Below are 18,722 nucleotides of genomic sequence, written 5' to 3'. Positions count from 1 at the left end.
CCGCCGCTGAAACACCATTCGATACTGTAGCCCGACGTGATGATCAATTAATAACGGGGGAGTGTCTCCGGCCGCTGGCGGCGAGAGTTAGCGGGGGGGGGGGGGGGGGGAACGGAGGCGGGACCCTAACTATGCTCGATAATAGCCGCCGCCTCCGTAGAGAGAGCCAGATGTGCCGAGGCCTTCGGAGAACGCCTGTTTATGTGATGCGCGTGTAGTTAATATGTGTCAGGGAGTTGATGGGCGAGACGATTAGTCGGTTACGCGACGAACGGATTGTTAATCATTCGTTTAACTCCAAACAGAAAAAAAAAAAAAAATAAAAAAAAAAAAATCACACGACGGCTGAGGTGACAAAAGTGAGAATTAGGAACAAATTAAAGCGGCAGTAATTGATAACAAAAAGAAGCGTCGCGTTTTACGGATCAACAAAAGTGCGAGCGGAAACACACCGGCTGCTGTTGTAGTGAAGTAAAGGGGTGATACAGGCTATAATAAAATGTGCTCACTAGTCCAGTTCTGACCGAATCGGGATTAACGCGTTCACATGCGCGTGTTTCTAAGTGTTTCTAAAGACCTGCAATCTCACAGCGCAAACTGGAGCAGTATTTTGCAACAACGACAAATGACAGCGACGCCGCTTATTGTCGGTTCAGCTCGAATAAATACACACTCAAGTGTCGTCGGCGAGCATTTCAATTCGAAAGACGACAGTGTGCGTGTGTGTGTGTGTGTGTGTGTGTGTGTGCGTGTGTTGGTCACTGGATGTTTGTTTTGTCACTGTGCCACGTGGCTGAGGCCACATGCATGCGTTCCATTTTGGTTTGGAATCAATGTTTCTCAAAATCCAATATCTGAAACTGTAAAAATGGCGCGCACACAGGTGGAATACCATTCAAAAAAAAAACAAAAAAAAAAACTGATCGCAACTCAGATGTTGCAGTGGAGGGAAACACAGTCATAGTAACCCTGAAACATCCAATTAATCCTCATTGTCCTTTTGTTGTTGTCATTTTAATCCCCGGCATTGTGAGCTCTTAAGAGACGTTAATGAAGGTTGATGAGCGCGTCGCTCGTGGAAATTCCGCTTGTCAAATTCATAATGTTGAGAGAGTGGTAGTAAGAGCGCGGCGCAATCATAAAAACAACACACAACAATAATTAAAAAAAAGGCAAAAAGCAAAGGCTTGTAAGGCATCCAAGAGTCAATTTGTTTAAAAAAAAAAAAAAAAAAAAATCAAAGGAAGGAAGGTTTAAAAAAAAAAACCCACTCTGGGAATTAAATTTACTGGAGCTGAGTCCACTGTGTCACTAACTCCACCTTTTGCTCTTTGCTCGCCTCCCAGCATGCAGAAACCCCCGACCGGGCACCGGTAACAAGGGCCGTGCCCTCACAGCCAACACACGCCGGCCCGCCGAGAGGGAAGCCTGCTGGGCAGCGGTGAACAGAGGCGGCCGGGGAGGCGCCAGGCCACGCGGTCAAATTGGCACCCGGTGTCACCCTGTCAACACCTCCTTGGCCCCGCCGGAAAAACCTGCGCACGGCGATGCCAATTATGCTCCCCCGAGCCCCGCCGAGGCGGCGGCCGCTTTGTTCGTCTCCGGAGAGGCAGACGGAGGATAATTTCTCTTTATTCCAATCTCCTTGTTGCACCGCGGGGGTCAAATCGCTGTGTTTTAAACCAGTGTTAAATGTGAAGTAGTGCTGTAGTGCTGGAGATTGCTCTCGGTCTCCAGACCATTTTTTTAAGGGTCTCGGTCATCTCGGACTCGGAGGCATTTTTACTGGGTCTTTTCTTCGTCTTGAACTGGACGGACTCGGGAGTTTTGATCAAGACCGGTCAAGACTCCAAAAGCCAACACCACAATGACAGATAATAAGGGAAAAGAAGCCAGCTGCTGCCGTTCAAAATAGTTGGCAAAGCACAAAATGTTGAAGAAAACGATTAAAAGATACCTTGCTGAAAAGAGTTGCTGCAAAACAGAAGCAAACTTTAAATTATTTTTTTTTCTGTTTTGTTGCTATTTTTCTCTGATATATAAAGTTTTGGTCTCAGTCTTTATGATGTCTTGGTCTCGGCTGGTGCGGTCTTGACTACAATACAAACTTGAAACAGTTGCAGAGTGTTCATTGGACGGATGTGAGACTCAAATCTAAATCCACTCCAGTGAAAGGATGCAACCTTTCACTGGAACCAGGAAAGGATCTGGACTTCATGTTAACTTTTATTTTTTTTTTTTTAAAGGTTCTGTATTGGGAAAAACGACAACAGAAGTCAGTGTTTCCAGTCCTGACAAATGAGAAAAGTTTTAACTTTGAATTCTTCTGATTCCTTATGTCATGATCTCTTTGTGGTGTCACAATGGGGCGCTGATACCCGTCTAATGATGACACCCAGTGCCACTGTATTGGTCCAATCTTGTTTAAAGTCTAGCAAAGTGCCTGTTTTAGTGTGAAGCTAGAGCCCAGCCTTTTAGCAGGACGCTGTAAACACAGGGCTAAAGAAAATGAATATTCCTCCTCTGGAAATGGGGATGGCAAATAAAAACAGTCCAACTTGTGCACTATGGGACCTTTTATAAGCTGAATAGAAGGAGAATTATTATTTCATCCCCGTGGCCGCAGTCACTGTTTCCTGTCCGACTAAATCCACTTCCTGTACCGTCACGTGGCGATCGTCGCCACCACCGATCGTTTCTCTCCCGTCGTTTATTTCCGCCGATTCCAATGACGGTGTTGATCAAAACTCCGGCGACGGTGGCGGGGTGGGGGTGGGGGTGGAGGGCGGAGGGGGTTGCGTTATGAAGCCGGGCCAATCTTTGCCGGAGCGACCGCGTTAATAAAATCACATATGAAATTTACAAAAAAAAAAAAGAAAATTGGGGGGCGAGGGGGAGGCGGAGATGTAGAGGAGGGAGAGAGGGAGGGGGAGGGGAGGAGAGGTGGAGGGAGAGAGGAAGAGAGCGGCGAAGAGAAAGTGGGAGAGCAGCAGAACGGGGCTGGGAGCCGGGGATGATTTCTCCCGGGGATGAGGGATGCGTTTGTGTGTGCGTGCGTGCGCGCGTGTGTGTATGTGTGCGTGCGTGCGTGTATGTCTCTGTGTGTATGTGTGCGTGCGTGCGTGTATGTCTCTGTGTGTGTGTGTGTGTGTGTGTGTGTTGAGGGTGCAGGGAGGAAGGGGAGGGCAGGGGGAGTTGAGAAGAAGGAGGAGGAGGAGGAGGGAGGAGGGGGGAGGAGGGGGGAGAGTACAGAGCGAGGGGAGAATGAGCGAGCGAGCGCGGGGGGATGAGAGAGCGGTGGTGGAGGGGGAGGGGAGGTGGGGGGAGAGGGGGATGTGGAGGGGGATGGGGAGGGAGGGCTTGGGGGGGGGGGGGGGGGAGGAAAGTGAGGCGAGGCAGAGCTGATTGAGATTCGGGGCCTCCAGAGCTGCAGGCTCGCCGAGAGCTCGGGGAGAACACGCTCAGTTATTGGAATTCTTTTTCTCTCCTCCTCCACCAACCCCTCCTCCTCCCCCTCCCCCCCTTTTCCTTTTTTTTTCTAATGAATTAATTCTTCTCATCCAATTTAGGTGAAGATGAAAAGAGAGCAGCGCTGCGAGCATCAAATTTAGCTTCTTTTTTTTTTTTTATTATTATTTTGTTGACCGGGGCTGTTTCTGTTCTGTACACTTCATTTTTGTAATTCATTGTTTTCTTTTCTTTTTTTTCTTCAGTTGTTTTTGTTCTCTTGTTTACAAAAAAAAATATATATATATATATAAAAAAAAAATAAAAGTAATAATGACCAACAGACCAACATGAAAGAGTGTTTTTTTCCCCGCAGTGTTATATATTTTGGGGCAAATTTATTTACTGATATGCCGAAAAGAAAGAGCGCCACCCCTCCCGTCCGACAGCCACAGTAACAGCCATTCACCGATACGCAACACAGCCGACCGCCACATGCATACAAATCACACCACCGCTGGAAATACGGAGGAAAACCAGAGTGACCTTAAAAATACCCTCCACGTGACACCAGGCCTCACGTCAACCGGCAGCCAGCGGAGCAAAAAACACAAACGAGGTAAACAACAGGTTCTGAACTCCACTGGCGCTGCAGCGCTGTCGACTGGCTGGCGGGAATCAAAACTTGGGCTGAAATGCATCAAGATGAAGGATTCAGGAAAGAAACAAGTGAATTACTGCTTATTGAAAACAGGGTCCCAACTTTCACTCCTGTCAATAATCAATCAATAATCTACTGAGTGAAAAAAACCTTTGGCCTTTTGCTCGCTGCTCTTTTCAGAAAGTGTTTGCCAAAGTACAAGTGTTTGGAAAGCAGCCCTTTCTGATGTCACAAAGGGTAGCGTTATAACCCCCGGTGTCTGTGATCACGCCTCCAACCAGGTGTTGGCTCCGCCCTATGAGGCGGCCAGCCTCAGTTTCTCCTCCTTGCAAACATGGAAGTTCCAACAAAGTATCAGTTATAGCTGAAGGCTGTAAACACAGGGCTAAATATCAGTTTTTAATATTATGTATTTCTGGTGATAACTAATCCTTCACCATCATTGGACGGTGACGTGCATGAAATGTTGCCACCCTCTGACCAATTGGAAGCCTCCGCCCTGTTAGCAACTGGCTGCCTTTATGAAAAAAAACAATGCTAATTTAGAGTTAAAGGTTCGACAGGGCTTCGCCATCCTAAACACTCGCTGAGGCTCCTTTCTGAGATGGTCAAGTGAAATAAAGCCCCAGTAAAATCAAAGCAGTGATGTCAATAATAACCAACACCGCCTTGAGATTTTGTTTCGAAAGTATCTCACCTTCATTGTTTCTCAGTGTTTACAATTCTTTTCTTTTTTTTTCTTATTTTTTGCAACTCTGAGATTCTGAGAGTTCTGACCGCGCACACACCGCAGACCGACGGCTGGCGCCGTTTAATGTCAGAGCAAGCGGCCGTGCGGCACTGCAGCCCCGGGTTCACGGTACAGGGAACATGGAATCCCTCCGGCTGGCAACGCTGACAAGGTATCCGGCCTCGCACAAGACATTAAGAGGCAGCGAGCCGTCCGGATCAGACGGCGTACGGCGGAGTACATATTCACTCCGGATCGCTGGACGCTTCTTTCTTTCTCTCTCTCTGTCTCTCTCGCTTTCTCTCTTTCCCCAAAGACGAAAGCAGATGAGCTCAGCCTCGGAGCTCCACTCCAAGACCTCGGTGTCAGGCTGGGGATTATCTCACAGGCGCAATCTGTGTTTCCTCTGCCTCTCCTCAAAAGATCTTGTTCACCTCCTCCTTGCAGAGTTTTCAGCAACACCTGAGGGGTCGCGGATCGAGCCGAGTTTTAACGACCCCAAAATACTGAAAAAATGTGGGTAGATGTGTTTTAATTCTAAAGTTAAAAAATAAGACGACTAGAAAGAATATGTTATATGTGTCATTATCTGCCCAGAATAGCATTTAGGGCCTTATGAGTCATACAGTCACACAGAAAAAAATTTGCAGTCAAAATTAAATCCTGACTTCAACATATTTTTAGTACAATAATATGTGTGTGTCTAAAAATGACTCACTATTGACTATAATGTTCAAAAAAAATTTTTTTGAGATTAAATCTTTCTCACAGGACAAGATGGAGCAAATAATAGGGCATATTTGTTGGATTTGTACAGTTGCAAAACAGTTCTATGGTGCTGTTTTATCACGGCAACAGTGCTCACAGTAATTCACGTTTACTTTGCCATAATAAAGGTTGAGGTATTTTTCTTTTGTTGCAGAAGAAATGAATCTAGCATCACTTTAAGACAGTTGTTTTATGTCTGCACTGCTCCAGGGCGAAACAAGCGTGTGCAGTGTTCACGTGATGACGCTGTGTTTTAATTCCACTACGGGGGAGAGTGTCGGGCGTCTCCGCAATCAGGTGTAGTTGGAAACTACTGGTAGTTCTACCGGCCGTTGACCAGATACTGCATGGGCAGCAAAGCATTTAAATCAAATATTTAAAGAACCCATGTGGATGATTTACTGCCATGTAATGGTCAGGAAGTATCTTAGCTTAGCTACAATGTGCTCTCAGACACCGAGATCAGACTCGTGTTCTGGGCTAAAACGTACTTACTTACCAGTGTAAATATAAAGGTTTAAATGTTGCACCGGACCTTCAAATTTTTACTCAACTGTGCTCTTGGACAGTCTGGATTATTTAGGGAATTAAGCGTCATCCAGCTTCAGACCTGATTTCTTCTTCTTCTTCTCCTTCTTCTTCTACCATAAATTATTCATCAAGTACAAAAGGACCTGGCACTTTGTGACAGAAAGGCCACCCCGTGTCACTTGACAACAACATGAAAACAACGAGGCCAGGAGGGGGAAACGGGGGAATCAAAGGCTTGGAGTGGATTTGATCTTTAACCAGTTAAACACCTCGCCAGGTCCATTATGATGGCCTGTGATCTATTATTCATGGCGGGAATGAGCTGGGGGAGGGACTTGGGGTGCTGTGGGGGGGGGGGTCAGACATTACCTTTGTAAACATGGGCTTCCCGTGCTGGGTGACCATGGTGCACTGATCACAGTCCAGGGTGATGCAGGAGTTGTGGAAGGACTCCTTGGAGTGCTTGAGGATGTAGTGGAGCTCGGTGACGCCGCCCTCGAACACCGTGCTGAAGTAGCGGGGGATCAGCGTCCGGCCGATGGCTGCGGGGGGGACAGAAAGTAAGTCGACAGCTTTCACACACAGGCCGCAAACACGGTGCTAATGGAGCGACCAAGGCGAGGCCTTCACCGCTGCTGCTCACACGGTCGTTTCTACGACATCCGCAGGAAAAGTCACCAGCGAGCGCAGCCCAGTTTACGCCGGGCATTCTAAGAGGGTATTTAAAGGTACGGCGACGCCTGGCGACCTTTTGAGTTAAAGGAGGATTGAAAACAGTTGCAAGCATGTGTTTGGAATACTGATGGAAACACACACACAAAAAACACAGTTTCAATTTTCAGGCGCATTCAACTGTCTTAAAAACACACAGTCATGAAGTAAGCAATGAAATCTATAAACTATAAATAAATAAAGGGTTTTTGCAGGTTCTCTGTGGTTGGATATTTCATTCACTGTACAGTTTACTACTGGTACAGAAAATTATTTCTAGAAAATGGAAAAGAATCTTCAAATTAAGCCTTGAGAAAGAAATACTGCAAATGTATTAAAGATATTTAAGATTGTACACACTTGAATGTGCGATGAAGCTGAGTTTTTACACATTAAATACACAGAAAATTCTGTTCTAGACAAGATTGAATTTCTTTAAAAAGTTTCTTGGGAGAGAAAAAAAGTGGGCAGATTTTCTTAAAAAGGCGACGGAAGAATCGATTTAACAGCTGAGAAACAACAACAAGCTAAACTCCTGACAAGATCCACACACACTGATGAACGTTGTCCTTGCAGAAATATCAAACCCATCTCTCTGAAGTTGTGCCTGTTGTCTCATGTTGCAGGAATCTCTGAGGAGTGTTGTGTGAGTTCGTCCTGGACGATGTCTTCAAAAACAAAACAAAACAAAACAACAGCAACAAAAAAAAAAAAAAAAACGCAAGCAACCAGACGAGAATCTGACTAAGAGCCGCCTCAGACTTTCAAGCTGCAGCTGTTTCTCCTGATTGTGGCTGGGCTCGGCGTGCAAAGACGCTGCTGCTGCTGCTGCCGCTGCCGCTGCTGCTGCTGCTGCTGCTGCTGCTGCTGACAGCGATGCTAGAAGACGGAGAGCGCAGCGCCACTCGGCCAGAACCTGTTTGCCATCCGAGAAACACTCGAATCAAACTCAACACCAAAATGCACTTTGATTCTTCTTCTTTTTTTTTTTCCTCCCCCTGAAGCGAGTGTCAGATAAATGTTCCAGAGCACAGATCTTTGCCGCACATCCAGCGATTAAAGGTTTTTCCTTTGAAACAATATCATGAAATTGAGGCCTTTTTTGTTCCCTCCTTTCTCTTTCCTCGCCGGATGCCACATAATGTAAAACGCAAATGCTGGAATATTCCTAGAAAGTCTGAAACAAAAGAGCTAAAAGGGAAAAAAACAAACAAAAATAGCAAGGAGGGGAGAATATTTTTCACACATTGTTTTTTACGACCGCACGAGCGCAAACTCAATAATTGAGACGGACGAGTTGTTTTTTTTTTGCCTCATTTTTTTTACTCCTCTGTGCAAACTTTTTTCAGGAGCCTAAAGAGACGAGGAGCGGGCTGCATGATAAAAAACTGAAAGAGGAGGGGGAGGAGGAGAGAAAGACTTTTTTTTTTTAGCCCTCAGGCTCTGTCTGGTTTCCAACGCTGTGTTCATCTTCACCGCCGAACGAGAAGAATGGATGAGGGAGAGAGAGAGGGAGGGAGAAAGAGAGAGAGAGAAAGAGGGAGAGAGAGGGAGGGAGGGAGAGAGAGAGAGAGAGAGAGAGAGAGAGAGAGAGAGAGAGGGAGAGAGAGAGAGAGAGAGAGAGAGAGAGAGAGGCCGTTACATCAAGGGATGCGGCAGCCAGTCGGCTGCAAAAACTTGGATGTGTTCATGCGCTAGAACGCCTTTCTCTGCTCACGACCGACCGCAGATATTCAGCCTATTTCTTTGTTAATAGCTGACTTTTTTTCCTCCCTCAACGCCGTGCTCAGTCGAGCTGGGATCCCTCCGAGGAGCCCCGTCCTCTCCTCACTCCCCCCCCCCCCACCCCTCCCCACCCCTCTCCTCTCCTCTCCGGAGAAAGAGAGACGCAGCAGAAGAGAACAGAGCAGCGTCTTTAGCAGCGAGGCCGTCGCACCTAAACTTCCAGCTTTTCCGCAGCTCAGGACTTCTGCCGCTCTATCTGGGCGAAAATCCCCAAAATCCTGCGACACGACTTCCATTCACCGGACCAGAGTGCAGCGAGTCCGCTGGGTCCTTGTTGTTCAGGCTCCAGCTCATCTTTGACGCAGGCAAAAAAAACAAACAAAAAAGAACGTCAAATAATATAAGAATAATATAAATTATAATGACAAAAAAGTTTACATACATATATATATATATATATATATATATATATACAATTGTCATATGAAGAGGGTTCACTAGGAGTCGTTTCATCTGTTCCAACAAGATTATTAAATATCAGAAACAAGGAAAAATTTATTAAACCCTGATTTATGGAGTCAAGTTTCTTGAATGAAAGAATGGAATTAATTGGATTAGCAGTTTCCAATAAAAACAATAACAGCAGGATTTATTTTTTTTGCCCTCACCAAAAAAGGTTAGAAACAGCTACAAAATGATTTGATACCGCTTATAATTATCCAATTCTAATAATTTCATAGTGATACAAATGTAATTCTGAAGTAATAGTATAAAGAGAAAAAAAAGCAAGTTAAATAAAACATAAAATAAAAGGACTTTCCACTCCACTTCCACTTTCATATAAAATGCATCCATAAAGATGAGACTCAGAGGCCAACATTTATGACTGTCGTGAGAGCACTTTTTTTTATCTTTGTTTTAAAAGATCTCACAACATACACATTTTCTGATATCTATTTAAACCCCAGACTCCAGTGAGACGCTTAACATAATCAATTATCCATCAAGAAACATTTAGCCCTCTGTTTACAGCCTCCTGCAGTAAATTGGTGTGTTTCCGTGCCAAAACTGACCTGCTTTGCTGGACCCTCTACATGGTCAGAATGGAACAAAAACAGGGCCTTCGGAGGGGGCGGAGCTAATGCTTGGCTGAGGGTGTGGTCTCAAACATGCCACAGCCCCTTGTGACATCACACAAAAGCAGACGTGAATCCCGCTGGAGACACAGATTAACGTCAGAAAACAACGGTGGCCGGAAGATTTCCATTTTACGGGACCTTGAATAAAAGCTGGAATCCAGGAATTTCATGGGCCGCTTTGTGGTCGTGACCCTGTCTGTCTGTGTGGTTAAATAACAGCCAGAGGAAAAACAAGCCTCAAATCCTGACGTTGGGATTAGGAAGTGACTGAGGGATTTCCCCCCGCAGCGTCTCGCCAGTGCGGATTCTGCATCCTGGCGTCCTGCTGCCCAGCAAACCATCAGAGCTTCCCGAGAGGAAAGTTAAAAAAGCAATGAAAAAAGAACCAGGAATCATTTGGCGGCGGTGGTGGTGGTGGTGGTGTGTGTGTGTGTGTGTGTGTGTGTGTGTGTGTGTGTGTGGAGGGGCTGGAGGTCAAACCTGGGCGGTGGAGGAGTCTCAATCAGGACAGAGGGAGGGAGGTGGGGGAGGGAGGGGAGGAGAGGGATGCTGGCGGGGACAGTTAGCGGGGGGGAAGGGGAAAGAGAAGAAGGGGGGGGACAGGGAGGACAGGACTGAGTGGTGGCGGGGGGGGTCGCACCCGTGACTGGCATGTTTTTTCCAAATTCGATAAAGTCGGCCGCGACTAAATAACGCATAAAATGTTTGGCGTGGCGAGCGGCCGCCCAGGCTGCAGGCTCCTCCGCTCGGCCGCAAGCGTAAGCGGAGCTCGCTCGCCCTCCCTCCCTCCCTCTCCCTCCCTCGCTCGCTCAGCCCCCCCCCCCCCCCACACACACACACCCCCCACCACCACCACCGCCAAACCACCCTCCCCCTCCCTCCCCCCTCCCTGTATCTTGTTCAGCCTCCACCGCGGTTGAAAAACAAAGTACGCCTCGGAGTGGAGCTGACTGCTAATGCCGAGGCGGCGCTCCGAGAAGGTGGGGGGGTGGGGGGCGAGCGAGAGAGACGGGGGGGAGAGCGAGAGAGAAGAGAGAGAGAAGAGAGAGAGAGAGAGAGAGAGAGAGCGGAATGAAGGAATAAAAATGAGGAGGGGCTGGACTGGGTGAGGGAGCGCTGGTGGTGTGTGTGTGTGTGTGTGTGTGTGTGTGTGCAGAATGAGTCGCTCGCTCAGGTGATGTGCAGACCTGCCTGTCAAACCCCCCCACCACCACCACCACCACCACCACCCACCACCACCACCACCACCACCACCACCAGCACCACCTCACCGTCGTCGTCCTCCCAGCCAAAACTGTCCTAATAAAAGCCTCCTCGTGCTCCACAGCCGCTCTCGGCAGGTCGGCCATCATTCCGGGAGCGCCGACCTCGCCCCTCACCCCCACCTCCACCCCCCGCCACCCCTCCCCCCCGACGTGGCATTTACAAAGGAGGCCCGATCAAGAGCGGAGCTGTGCTGGAGCTGGCAAGCCGTGGCCAGCGTTGCCCGGCGGCCAGTTGAGACTTTTTACCCCCCCCCCGGCCCCCCCTCCCTCGGAGGAAAGAAGCGGAACGCGAGTCGCGTTCAGCGGTCACAGGTTCTTCTCGGTCCAATCATTGGCCACGACCCCACGTGAGGTCGCAGGTCACCGAGGATGCGATGCGAGAGCGCCGCCTGAAGGGGGCGACGTGGAGGGGAGTGGAAGCGGGCAAGGTGCTGCTGCGGTAGGTTTACACCATGGATGCATTAAAAGAACGAGATACCGGACTGGCGATGATTTTGTTTCTCCCTGTGGCCACTCGAGGTACTGCAGCAAAAAAAATCCGGTAGACCCAAAAATTATTTTTACCATAGACTGCATTAAAAAAATGAACGCCTCTAAATTGGTTAATTGCGCCATCCCATTGGTCAACACTTCAGAACGCATCACGTAAACGCATTAAAAATAAATAAATTCCAACACATGACACTTTTTGTCGAGGTGCATAGACGTAACATCGCTGCAAACATCGCTGCACAGCTTTTTCAGCTTTCCTTGACGTTAATAAGCAGCTTTGTTGGCCGCGGCCAAACTGTGATGATGAACGAACTTTGACTCCTCTGCTCTGCTCCCTCAGCTCAGCAGTGATGAAACAAAGGAGCCGCTTTCTTTGTGAGCACACACACACACACACACACACACACACACACACACACACACACACACACACACACACACACACGCTTGTTTTACGTTTTCCAATTTTCATGTAAAAAACAAAAAATGGCAAGAAAGTCATTTGGTTCGCGGTCGCGTACTCACTCGCTGATCGACGGTTCAGTCAGCTGGTGAACGGCGAGTGAAAATACGCAGGAGGCAAAGTGTTTGAAAGACATCACGATAAGCAACATTCCAACGCTGACGTTTTCAGGGACCTCGTTTTAAGATAAAAGAAACAACTCAACCTAAACACAACAGTGGCCTGTTTTTATTAGTGCTCCCCCTGGAGGTCACATCTATCTATCTATCTATCTATCTATCTATCTATCTATCTATCTATCTAGCTATCTATCTATCTATCCATCTATCTGTCCATCTATCTGTCCATCTATCTATCTATCTATGGGCAGAAGGGTCTCTAATTGGCACGACAAACAGATCTGTTGCTTGCGGCGGGGAGCGGCCTCGAGCCGAACGCCGCCAACATTTATCTTTTGATAGACATTCAGATTAAACAGTGGGGGCGCGTTGGCAGCAGACGGACCCCCACGCCGCCGCCCCGTGTCAGCGCGGGCTATCACTTATCTTTTAATGGAAAGCCAGATTACACACTCACCGACGGCGCGCCAGACAAACAACAAACTTCAGACAAACAAGTGCACAACGCCAGGAAAAAAACAGAGGAGAGGGAAAACAAAAAACAAAAACCGCGCAGGCTGCACATGATTAAACAACTTTTTCTTCTTCTCTGCCGCCCCCCCCCGCGCGCGCGCGCAGGCTGGCCCGCCCTCAGATTGCCGAGCCACTCCACAGCCAGATTAGCAGGCACTTGTTTTGGGTTGAACAACGACCAGCAACATATGCCTCTCAACTAGCGCGTTATACCCAAACATGCAATTTACAAATAATTAACGCCGTGTTAATTAGTCGCATTAATTCATGCCACTTTGTTAGGGTGCCCCCCCTCCAACCCCCCCCAACCCACCCCAGACTCCCTACACCCCCCGCAGCCCACCCGCCCGCCCACACCCCCACCTCACCCTCTGCCGCCCACCCCGCCCCCTCCCTCCCCCCACCCCGCCGGTCCTCAGGAATCGTGCCAGCAGCATCAGCCAGCGAGACGGCGGCTGGGATTTTTTTTTTTTTTTCTCTCTCCCTGCTCTGAAGCGAAAGCAGGGGTGTCAGAAGGAGGCAAGACGGGTCGCTGGCTGTGCTCGCACGCACGCGCAATTTTGCAGATAAATACTGACCCCTTTTTCGTATTTGAATTTAAAGACGGTTCACGTCGACCCTCCTTCCCTCCCTCGCTCACTCCGTCCCAAAAGGAAAAATCATCAGCGGCAAAAAAAATAAATAAACAAATAGCTGTGATGATAAGTGATAATTGAGAATAAAGATAGTAACACAAATCCTCTCTTCTGGGGGTGTTTAATGAGAATTTGCGAAACAAGCGTTGAGCAAGCAAGCTAATAAAAATAGCTTCGTCGACTCTCCCCCCCCCCCCCCCCCCTTTTTTTTTTTTTAATCCAGTTTCCATTTTCTCAGTCACTCAGTGCCGACTGCAGACTGCAGACTGAGCGCCGGAGCTGACAGAGAAAGACAACTGTGGCAAAGTAAAACATGAATGAATAAATAATTGAAAATTAGCTTTGATTTAATTTGTTGTTTTCACACAACTCCAAAAGGTTTGACTTTCTGATTTTTCCAACGACAGACAGCAGAGAAACGAGCAAAGGGACGTAAAGACAACGGCTGGCACGCTGCAGACATGTAAAGAGGGCAGTGAACAGTGCAGGGATGTTTGGCAGCGTGTCACAAAAACAAGGCAGGATGATGTAAACGCGGCTCAGATTGGAAACAAACCTCCTGCTTGTCCCTTTTTTTCGTGTGTCTTTTCACCCGTTTCTCCATGACGGCTTGACGACTCTCGGAATGTCGTGACAAGACCAGCGTGCCACAGTTTATATTCTGCATTACGCTTAAAGGATTCACGCGCACTCCTGTGAACAGCTTCAGCTGTGTGTGTGTGTGTGTGTGTGTGCGTGTGCGTGCTTGTGTGTGTGTGTGTGTGTGTCATATTTCAGTTGCCATCCGCGGTGCGCAGGAGATCGATTAGATGCGAACGCTGTGATTTGGCTGAATATGTGCTGTGCAATCTAACACTGGCACGTGCACACGCATGCACTTTCCCTCTCGTACACACGTACGCACACACACACACACACACAGACACACATATATATAAGCGCAGATATGGCAGAGTGTGCGTGCAGTAATGATGCGCCGAGGGAACGCGGAGGCAGCAAGGTAAACAGCGAGCGCACACCCACTTGCATGAACAACGGAGGAGAAAAAAAAAGGAAATACAGAAATGGCGGCGGAAATACGAGCTGAACTGAAGCGCTGCCCAGACTGGCGGTTTATTTTTCTTTCCTTTTTTTTTGTTTTGTTCCTTTATGATTCCTCTACTGAGTTAAATGCAAGTATTCAAACAGGTAAAGTGTAATTATGAAGTCATGAGCGTAACTGGGGAGGGTTGGGGTTTAGCGCAGGGGCCCAGCGGGAGGCAGCGGGAGTGCATGTATATGCTGCAGGGGGGGGAGGGAGGGGTGGGTGGGTGGGGGATGACGGGTGGGGGAGGGGGGACATGGTAGCTCCGAAACTGCTGAGGGCGTCTCATTCAGAATGTGCATGTGTGTCACTGCGTGTGCGTTTTACACGAACGTCTTTATTTCTTTAAAAATTGGGACTTTAGTTTAATTTTTGCTCTCTGTTCGTAACTGCGACAACAAAGGTCAAATCCGAGTGAACATAAAATTAAAAAAAAAAAAAAAAGAAGAAGATTTTTTCCCCCTTACTCACTGTAAGTATGCCAGCCGCAGTCTTCTGCACCTTAAATATTTGATCTCTGACACTTGGAACCTGCGCGCGGAGGTTCACGCGTGGCAGCAGAGCAAACAGCTCTTAAGTCGGAGCCGAGAGAGGGAAGGAACGCTCACGCCGAATCAATCGGCGAGTCTCTGTAGCGAGTCTTTCTGTTTTATGAGGTGGAGGGTAAGCGGCTGGAACCGCCTCGTCTAGTTCCGAAAAAAAGCAATAACTTCCAAAGGAGACGCTGTCACTTGGCGCCCCCGTCTGCGCGGCTGCAAAACGCCGTGGAAGAGTTTTTGATTTTCATTCTCCCGTATTTGCAAAATGGAAGCGGCCTGCGTCGAGCGCTCAAAGGATAAATGGCTGTTTATCTGTTTGTCAGTTTGGGAGGAGGCTGGTCAAACTTCGGCTTCAATCTGTCGGCGGATCACATGGACCTGCTCCAATAGCTCATGGTTAAAAATCCCCTCAAAATAACACATTTTTCATTTAAAAATGGTGCAAATTAAAACACAGGAGGGGTGAAAAGGAGGCAAGAAAGACCGTAGATCCTCGCCGGGCGATTATGCAGCAAAGCACGCAGCTCTCTGCACTGCAGAATAGGAGTGGGGTGAAAATAAGCAGGAGGGGAGAAAGAGAGGAGGAGGAGGAGGAGGAGGAGGAGGAGAGCGGCTGGTCCAGAACCATCTGAGCTCTGCCGGGTGGAGGTCAACGGACAGAGCAGGTCAGAGATCCAATACTTTGGGCTGTAATCGACCATAAATAAGGCAGAAGTGCTTCCCACTCTCTGACTACCAAGGATTTGGGGGGCACAGACCACGTTGACAGAAGGTGTCATCGATTATCGGAGGGGCTCACCCACCGAAAACAAAGGGCTTCTACTTGCATCCAACAGCAGCTGACCGGCATGATTTTCAAAAACCAAAAGCAGACAAAATCAACACACCGGCGTGCGAAACGGCCAATACAGTTAGCGCAGACGTTTTAAATATTGAAAAGCCACGCGTGACCCCGTGAGACGAGTCAAACCGACACGTCGGGTATTTTCCAGACTGACTCTGCACCGCCGCCACCTGTCACGTCACGTCGCGTCACGTCAGGTGGTTCAAGCGAGGAGCAGACGTGCGCGATTACCGGCGTCAGCGTTTTGAAGCGTGTGTTTTCCCAGCGGACTGCCTCCATTCTAAACACTCGTGTTACTCTTTATTTCTTCTTCTTTTTCATTTAAAGCCCCTTGGGGGATTCCAGTGCCAAGTGGTTAAAACGAGTGAGTGGGGGGGGCGGGGGGGGATTTAGCATCCCTCCTGAGGATAATCTCTCATTGGCAGAGGTGGGAAGTAATGGAAGTACAAATATTCCCCTACTGTACTCAAGTAGATTAAAGTATCTGTACTTTAATGAGTCTTTCTTTTTTTCGGTCAACTTTTTATTTATTCTCACTACATTTGTACACAAGTATTTGTACTCACTACTCCTTAAATTGGAAAAACACGCTGGTTACTTTTGTGTTTAAAAGATACAAATTCTGTTCAAAGTAATTCACTTATTTTTCATAGTTGTTATGGCTTGAAGTGGAGCTATTTGAACTATGCTGTAGTTAAGTATAAAAGTGGATCGTATTGGGGTTACATAGATACAAATTGTGAATACATTTGCCACCATCACATGACCTTAGCAGAGACCAAAGAGCAGCCATTATTATTTTAAACACACACACATATATATATATATATATATATATATATATATATATATATATATATACGTATATATATATATATATATATATATATACGTATATATATATATACGTATATATATATATATATATATATATATATATGTATATATATATATATATATATATATATATATATATATATATATATATATATATATATATGTATATATATATATATGTATATATATATATATATATATATATATATATATATATATATATACATATATATATATACATATATATATATATATATATATACGTATATATATATATATATATGTATATATATATATATATATATATATATATATATATATATATACATCTATATATATACGCAGCTAAACTACATATATGTGTGTATATCTTTTCCGGCCTGTCAGATGTGAACAATCCGGCGATTTGCTTCGATCTCCTGTGTCGCTTTAATCACGGAGCAAAGCTAAAAATACCATTAAAATCAATTATTCCCCCCCACCAGCCCTCAAGTTCGAGGCACGGCTGTTGATCTGCCGGAGGAGGGATACATGGATGGAAACCAAGCCGGCGTATTGATCGGCGAGGGCGGATCGATGGCTGCGGAGAGCCCGTGCTACTCGGCAAACAAATGTCTGTCTTCATCGACTCATATCTCGATCTAAATACGCATCATGAGATGCCGTTACTGGGTCAGCGGGGAGGGGTATTAGATCACGCCGGCATTAGATCATTGGCAAACTGATTAAGTTCGCCGCTCGTCCAGCTCCCGACCAGCTCGACTGTCGCAAAAGAGCCTCTGGCGCGGGCGGAGGCGGCTAGCAAAAAAGGGGATAGCGTGCATCAGATTTTTTTTTTTTTTTTTTGGCAGTGAGGGTTTTAATGAAGTGCACCTGGACACACTGACCGCCATGTTGATTTGCAATTTCTTAGCTTTATTTCACACCGTCGCCTGGCACAGAGAACATTGAAAACATAATTTTACCGGTGGCCACCTGTGGTATTGCAGGTGACAAATTTGATGTGGACCAAAAAGCATTTTTCCCAGAGATCGCAACACAAACATTGACCTTGACCTCTTTCCATTGTATGTTGTTGTTTTTTCAAGTCTTTTTTTCAAATTTTTTTTACAAAGTTCAGAAAATCCCCAGAAAATCCTTAATTCCAAGCGTGACGTCACAGCTTGTGTCCTGCTGTGTCTTCTGATTGGCAGATGCAGTCTGATGCATCGTATGAGTTATTGAGGCCTGCTGGGAAGTAACACTACTGCACATGCTCTATGGGTTGCATAACGCAGAAGTCAATCTTTTAAAATATCTAACAGAACCCTGGTGGTGGTCGGGGGGATGGCCCATGCTGCACGTCACCGCCACTGTGTTGAAATTAACTCTTCTTAATGCCACGAGGGAGCGGAGGGGAGCCTTTAACGAGGGACTTTGCTCTTATTTATGTCCCGTTCTGATGAAAGACTGGCAAGCAGCGTCCTCTGGGGCCTTTCTGTGTGAAGCTTTGCATGTTGTCCCTGTGTCATTATGGGTTTCCTCTGGGTGCTCCACTTTTGAAGAAAACAAGAAGAGGATGGGTCACGTTCACTGGACGAAGATAATCGAAACTCCAAGCTTGCCGTTCACTTTGTGTTTGTGTCACAGCTAAGACCTGCTGCTGCTGCTGCTGCTGCTGCCTCTTTGTCCTGGAAGGATGGAGACTTTGATCATATGGGAACGACTCGGATCGGATCTGCCAGAATTCAGACTAGAAATCTCAGCAAACCAGCTGCCTTGCAAAGTTAAGTCCACTGTGAAGAAATCTGCAGTCTGCACAAGTTTACACTCGCAACTCGTGTTTAAGCTCTCGGAGCCGAAAGCAGGATTTGTGCACCTGCATGAGAATGGAGCCTCGTCCCAAACCTGCAGCACATAATAAATAAATAAATACATGAAATACCCTGCTGGCAATGCAAACTTCTCTGTTGATTGACAAACCGACTGCCCGCCATACGTGCCCGTCCACGATGCGATGTCATGTGATGGAAAAACCTGTGCATATTTGCATGCGACGCAATTTACGGGTTTGTTTAGTACGTGGTCAGAGCAGAGGAAGGGTTAAAAAGCTGCCGATGTCTTGCAGCCGCGCCAACACATACTGCGGCCTGCACTCAAATTTGTACACACACAAGCGCAGCGCCGCGCGCGCGCACACGCGCATACACGCACACTCAAAGGCACACAAGAATGTGGGA

At 47.0% G+C, this 18,722-nt stretch overlaps 1 protein-coding gene across 4 annotated transcripts in view; it reads right to left on the bottom strand.

Moving 5' to 3' along the window:
• ldb2a (LIM domain binding 2a) overlaps positions 1–18,722 on the bottom strand; it is an 83,368-nt gene that overhangs the window by 26,579 nt on the left and 38,067 nt on the right. For all 4 annotated transcript variants that reach the window (XM_076048225.1, XM_076048226.1, XM_076048223.1 and 1 more), the window contains exon 3: positions 6,507–6,679. In XM_076048225.1, coding sequence (XP_075904340.1) covers positions 6,507–6,679 — 173 coding nt within the window. The remainder of the gene's footprint in view (positions 1–6,506; positions 6,680–18,722) is intronic.

The sequence above is a fragment of the Nelusetta ayraudi genome, unplaced genomic scaffold (genome assembly GCF_046127955.1).
Source record: "Nelusetta ayraudi isolate G7.1 ecotype Tasmania unplaced genomic scaffold, CSIRO-AGI_Nayr_v1 ptg000097l, whole genome shotgun sequence".
Lineage (NCBI taxonomy): Eukaryota > Metazoa > Chordata > Actinopteri > Tetraodontiformes > Monacanthidae > Nelusetta > Nelusetta ayraudi.
The sequence above is the reverse complement of the archived record's forward strand: the minus strand, read 5'-3'. Positions and strand labels throughout refer to the sequence as shown.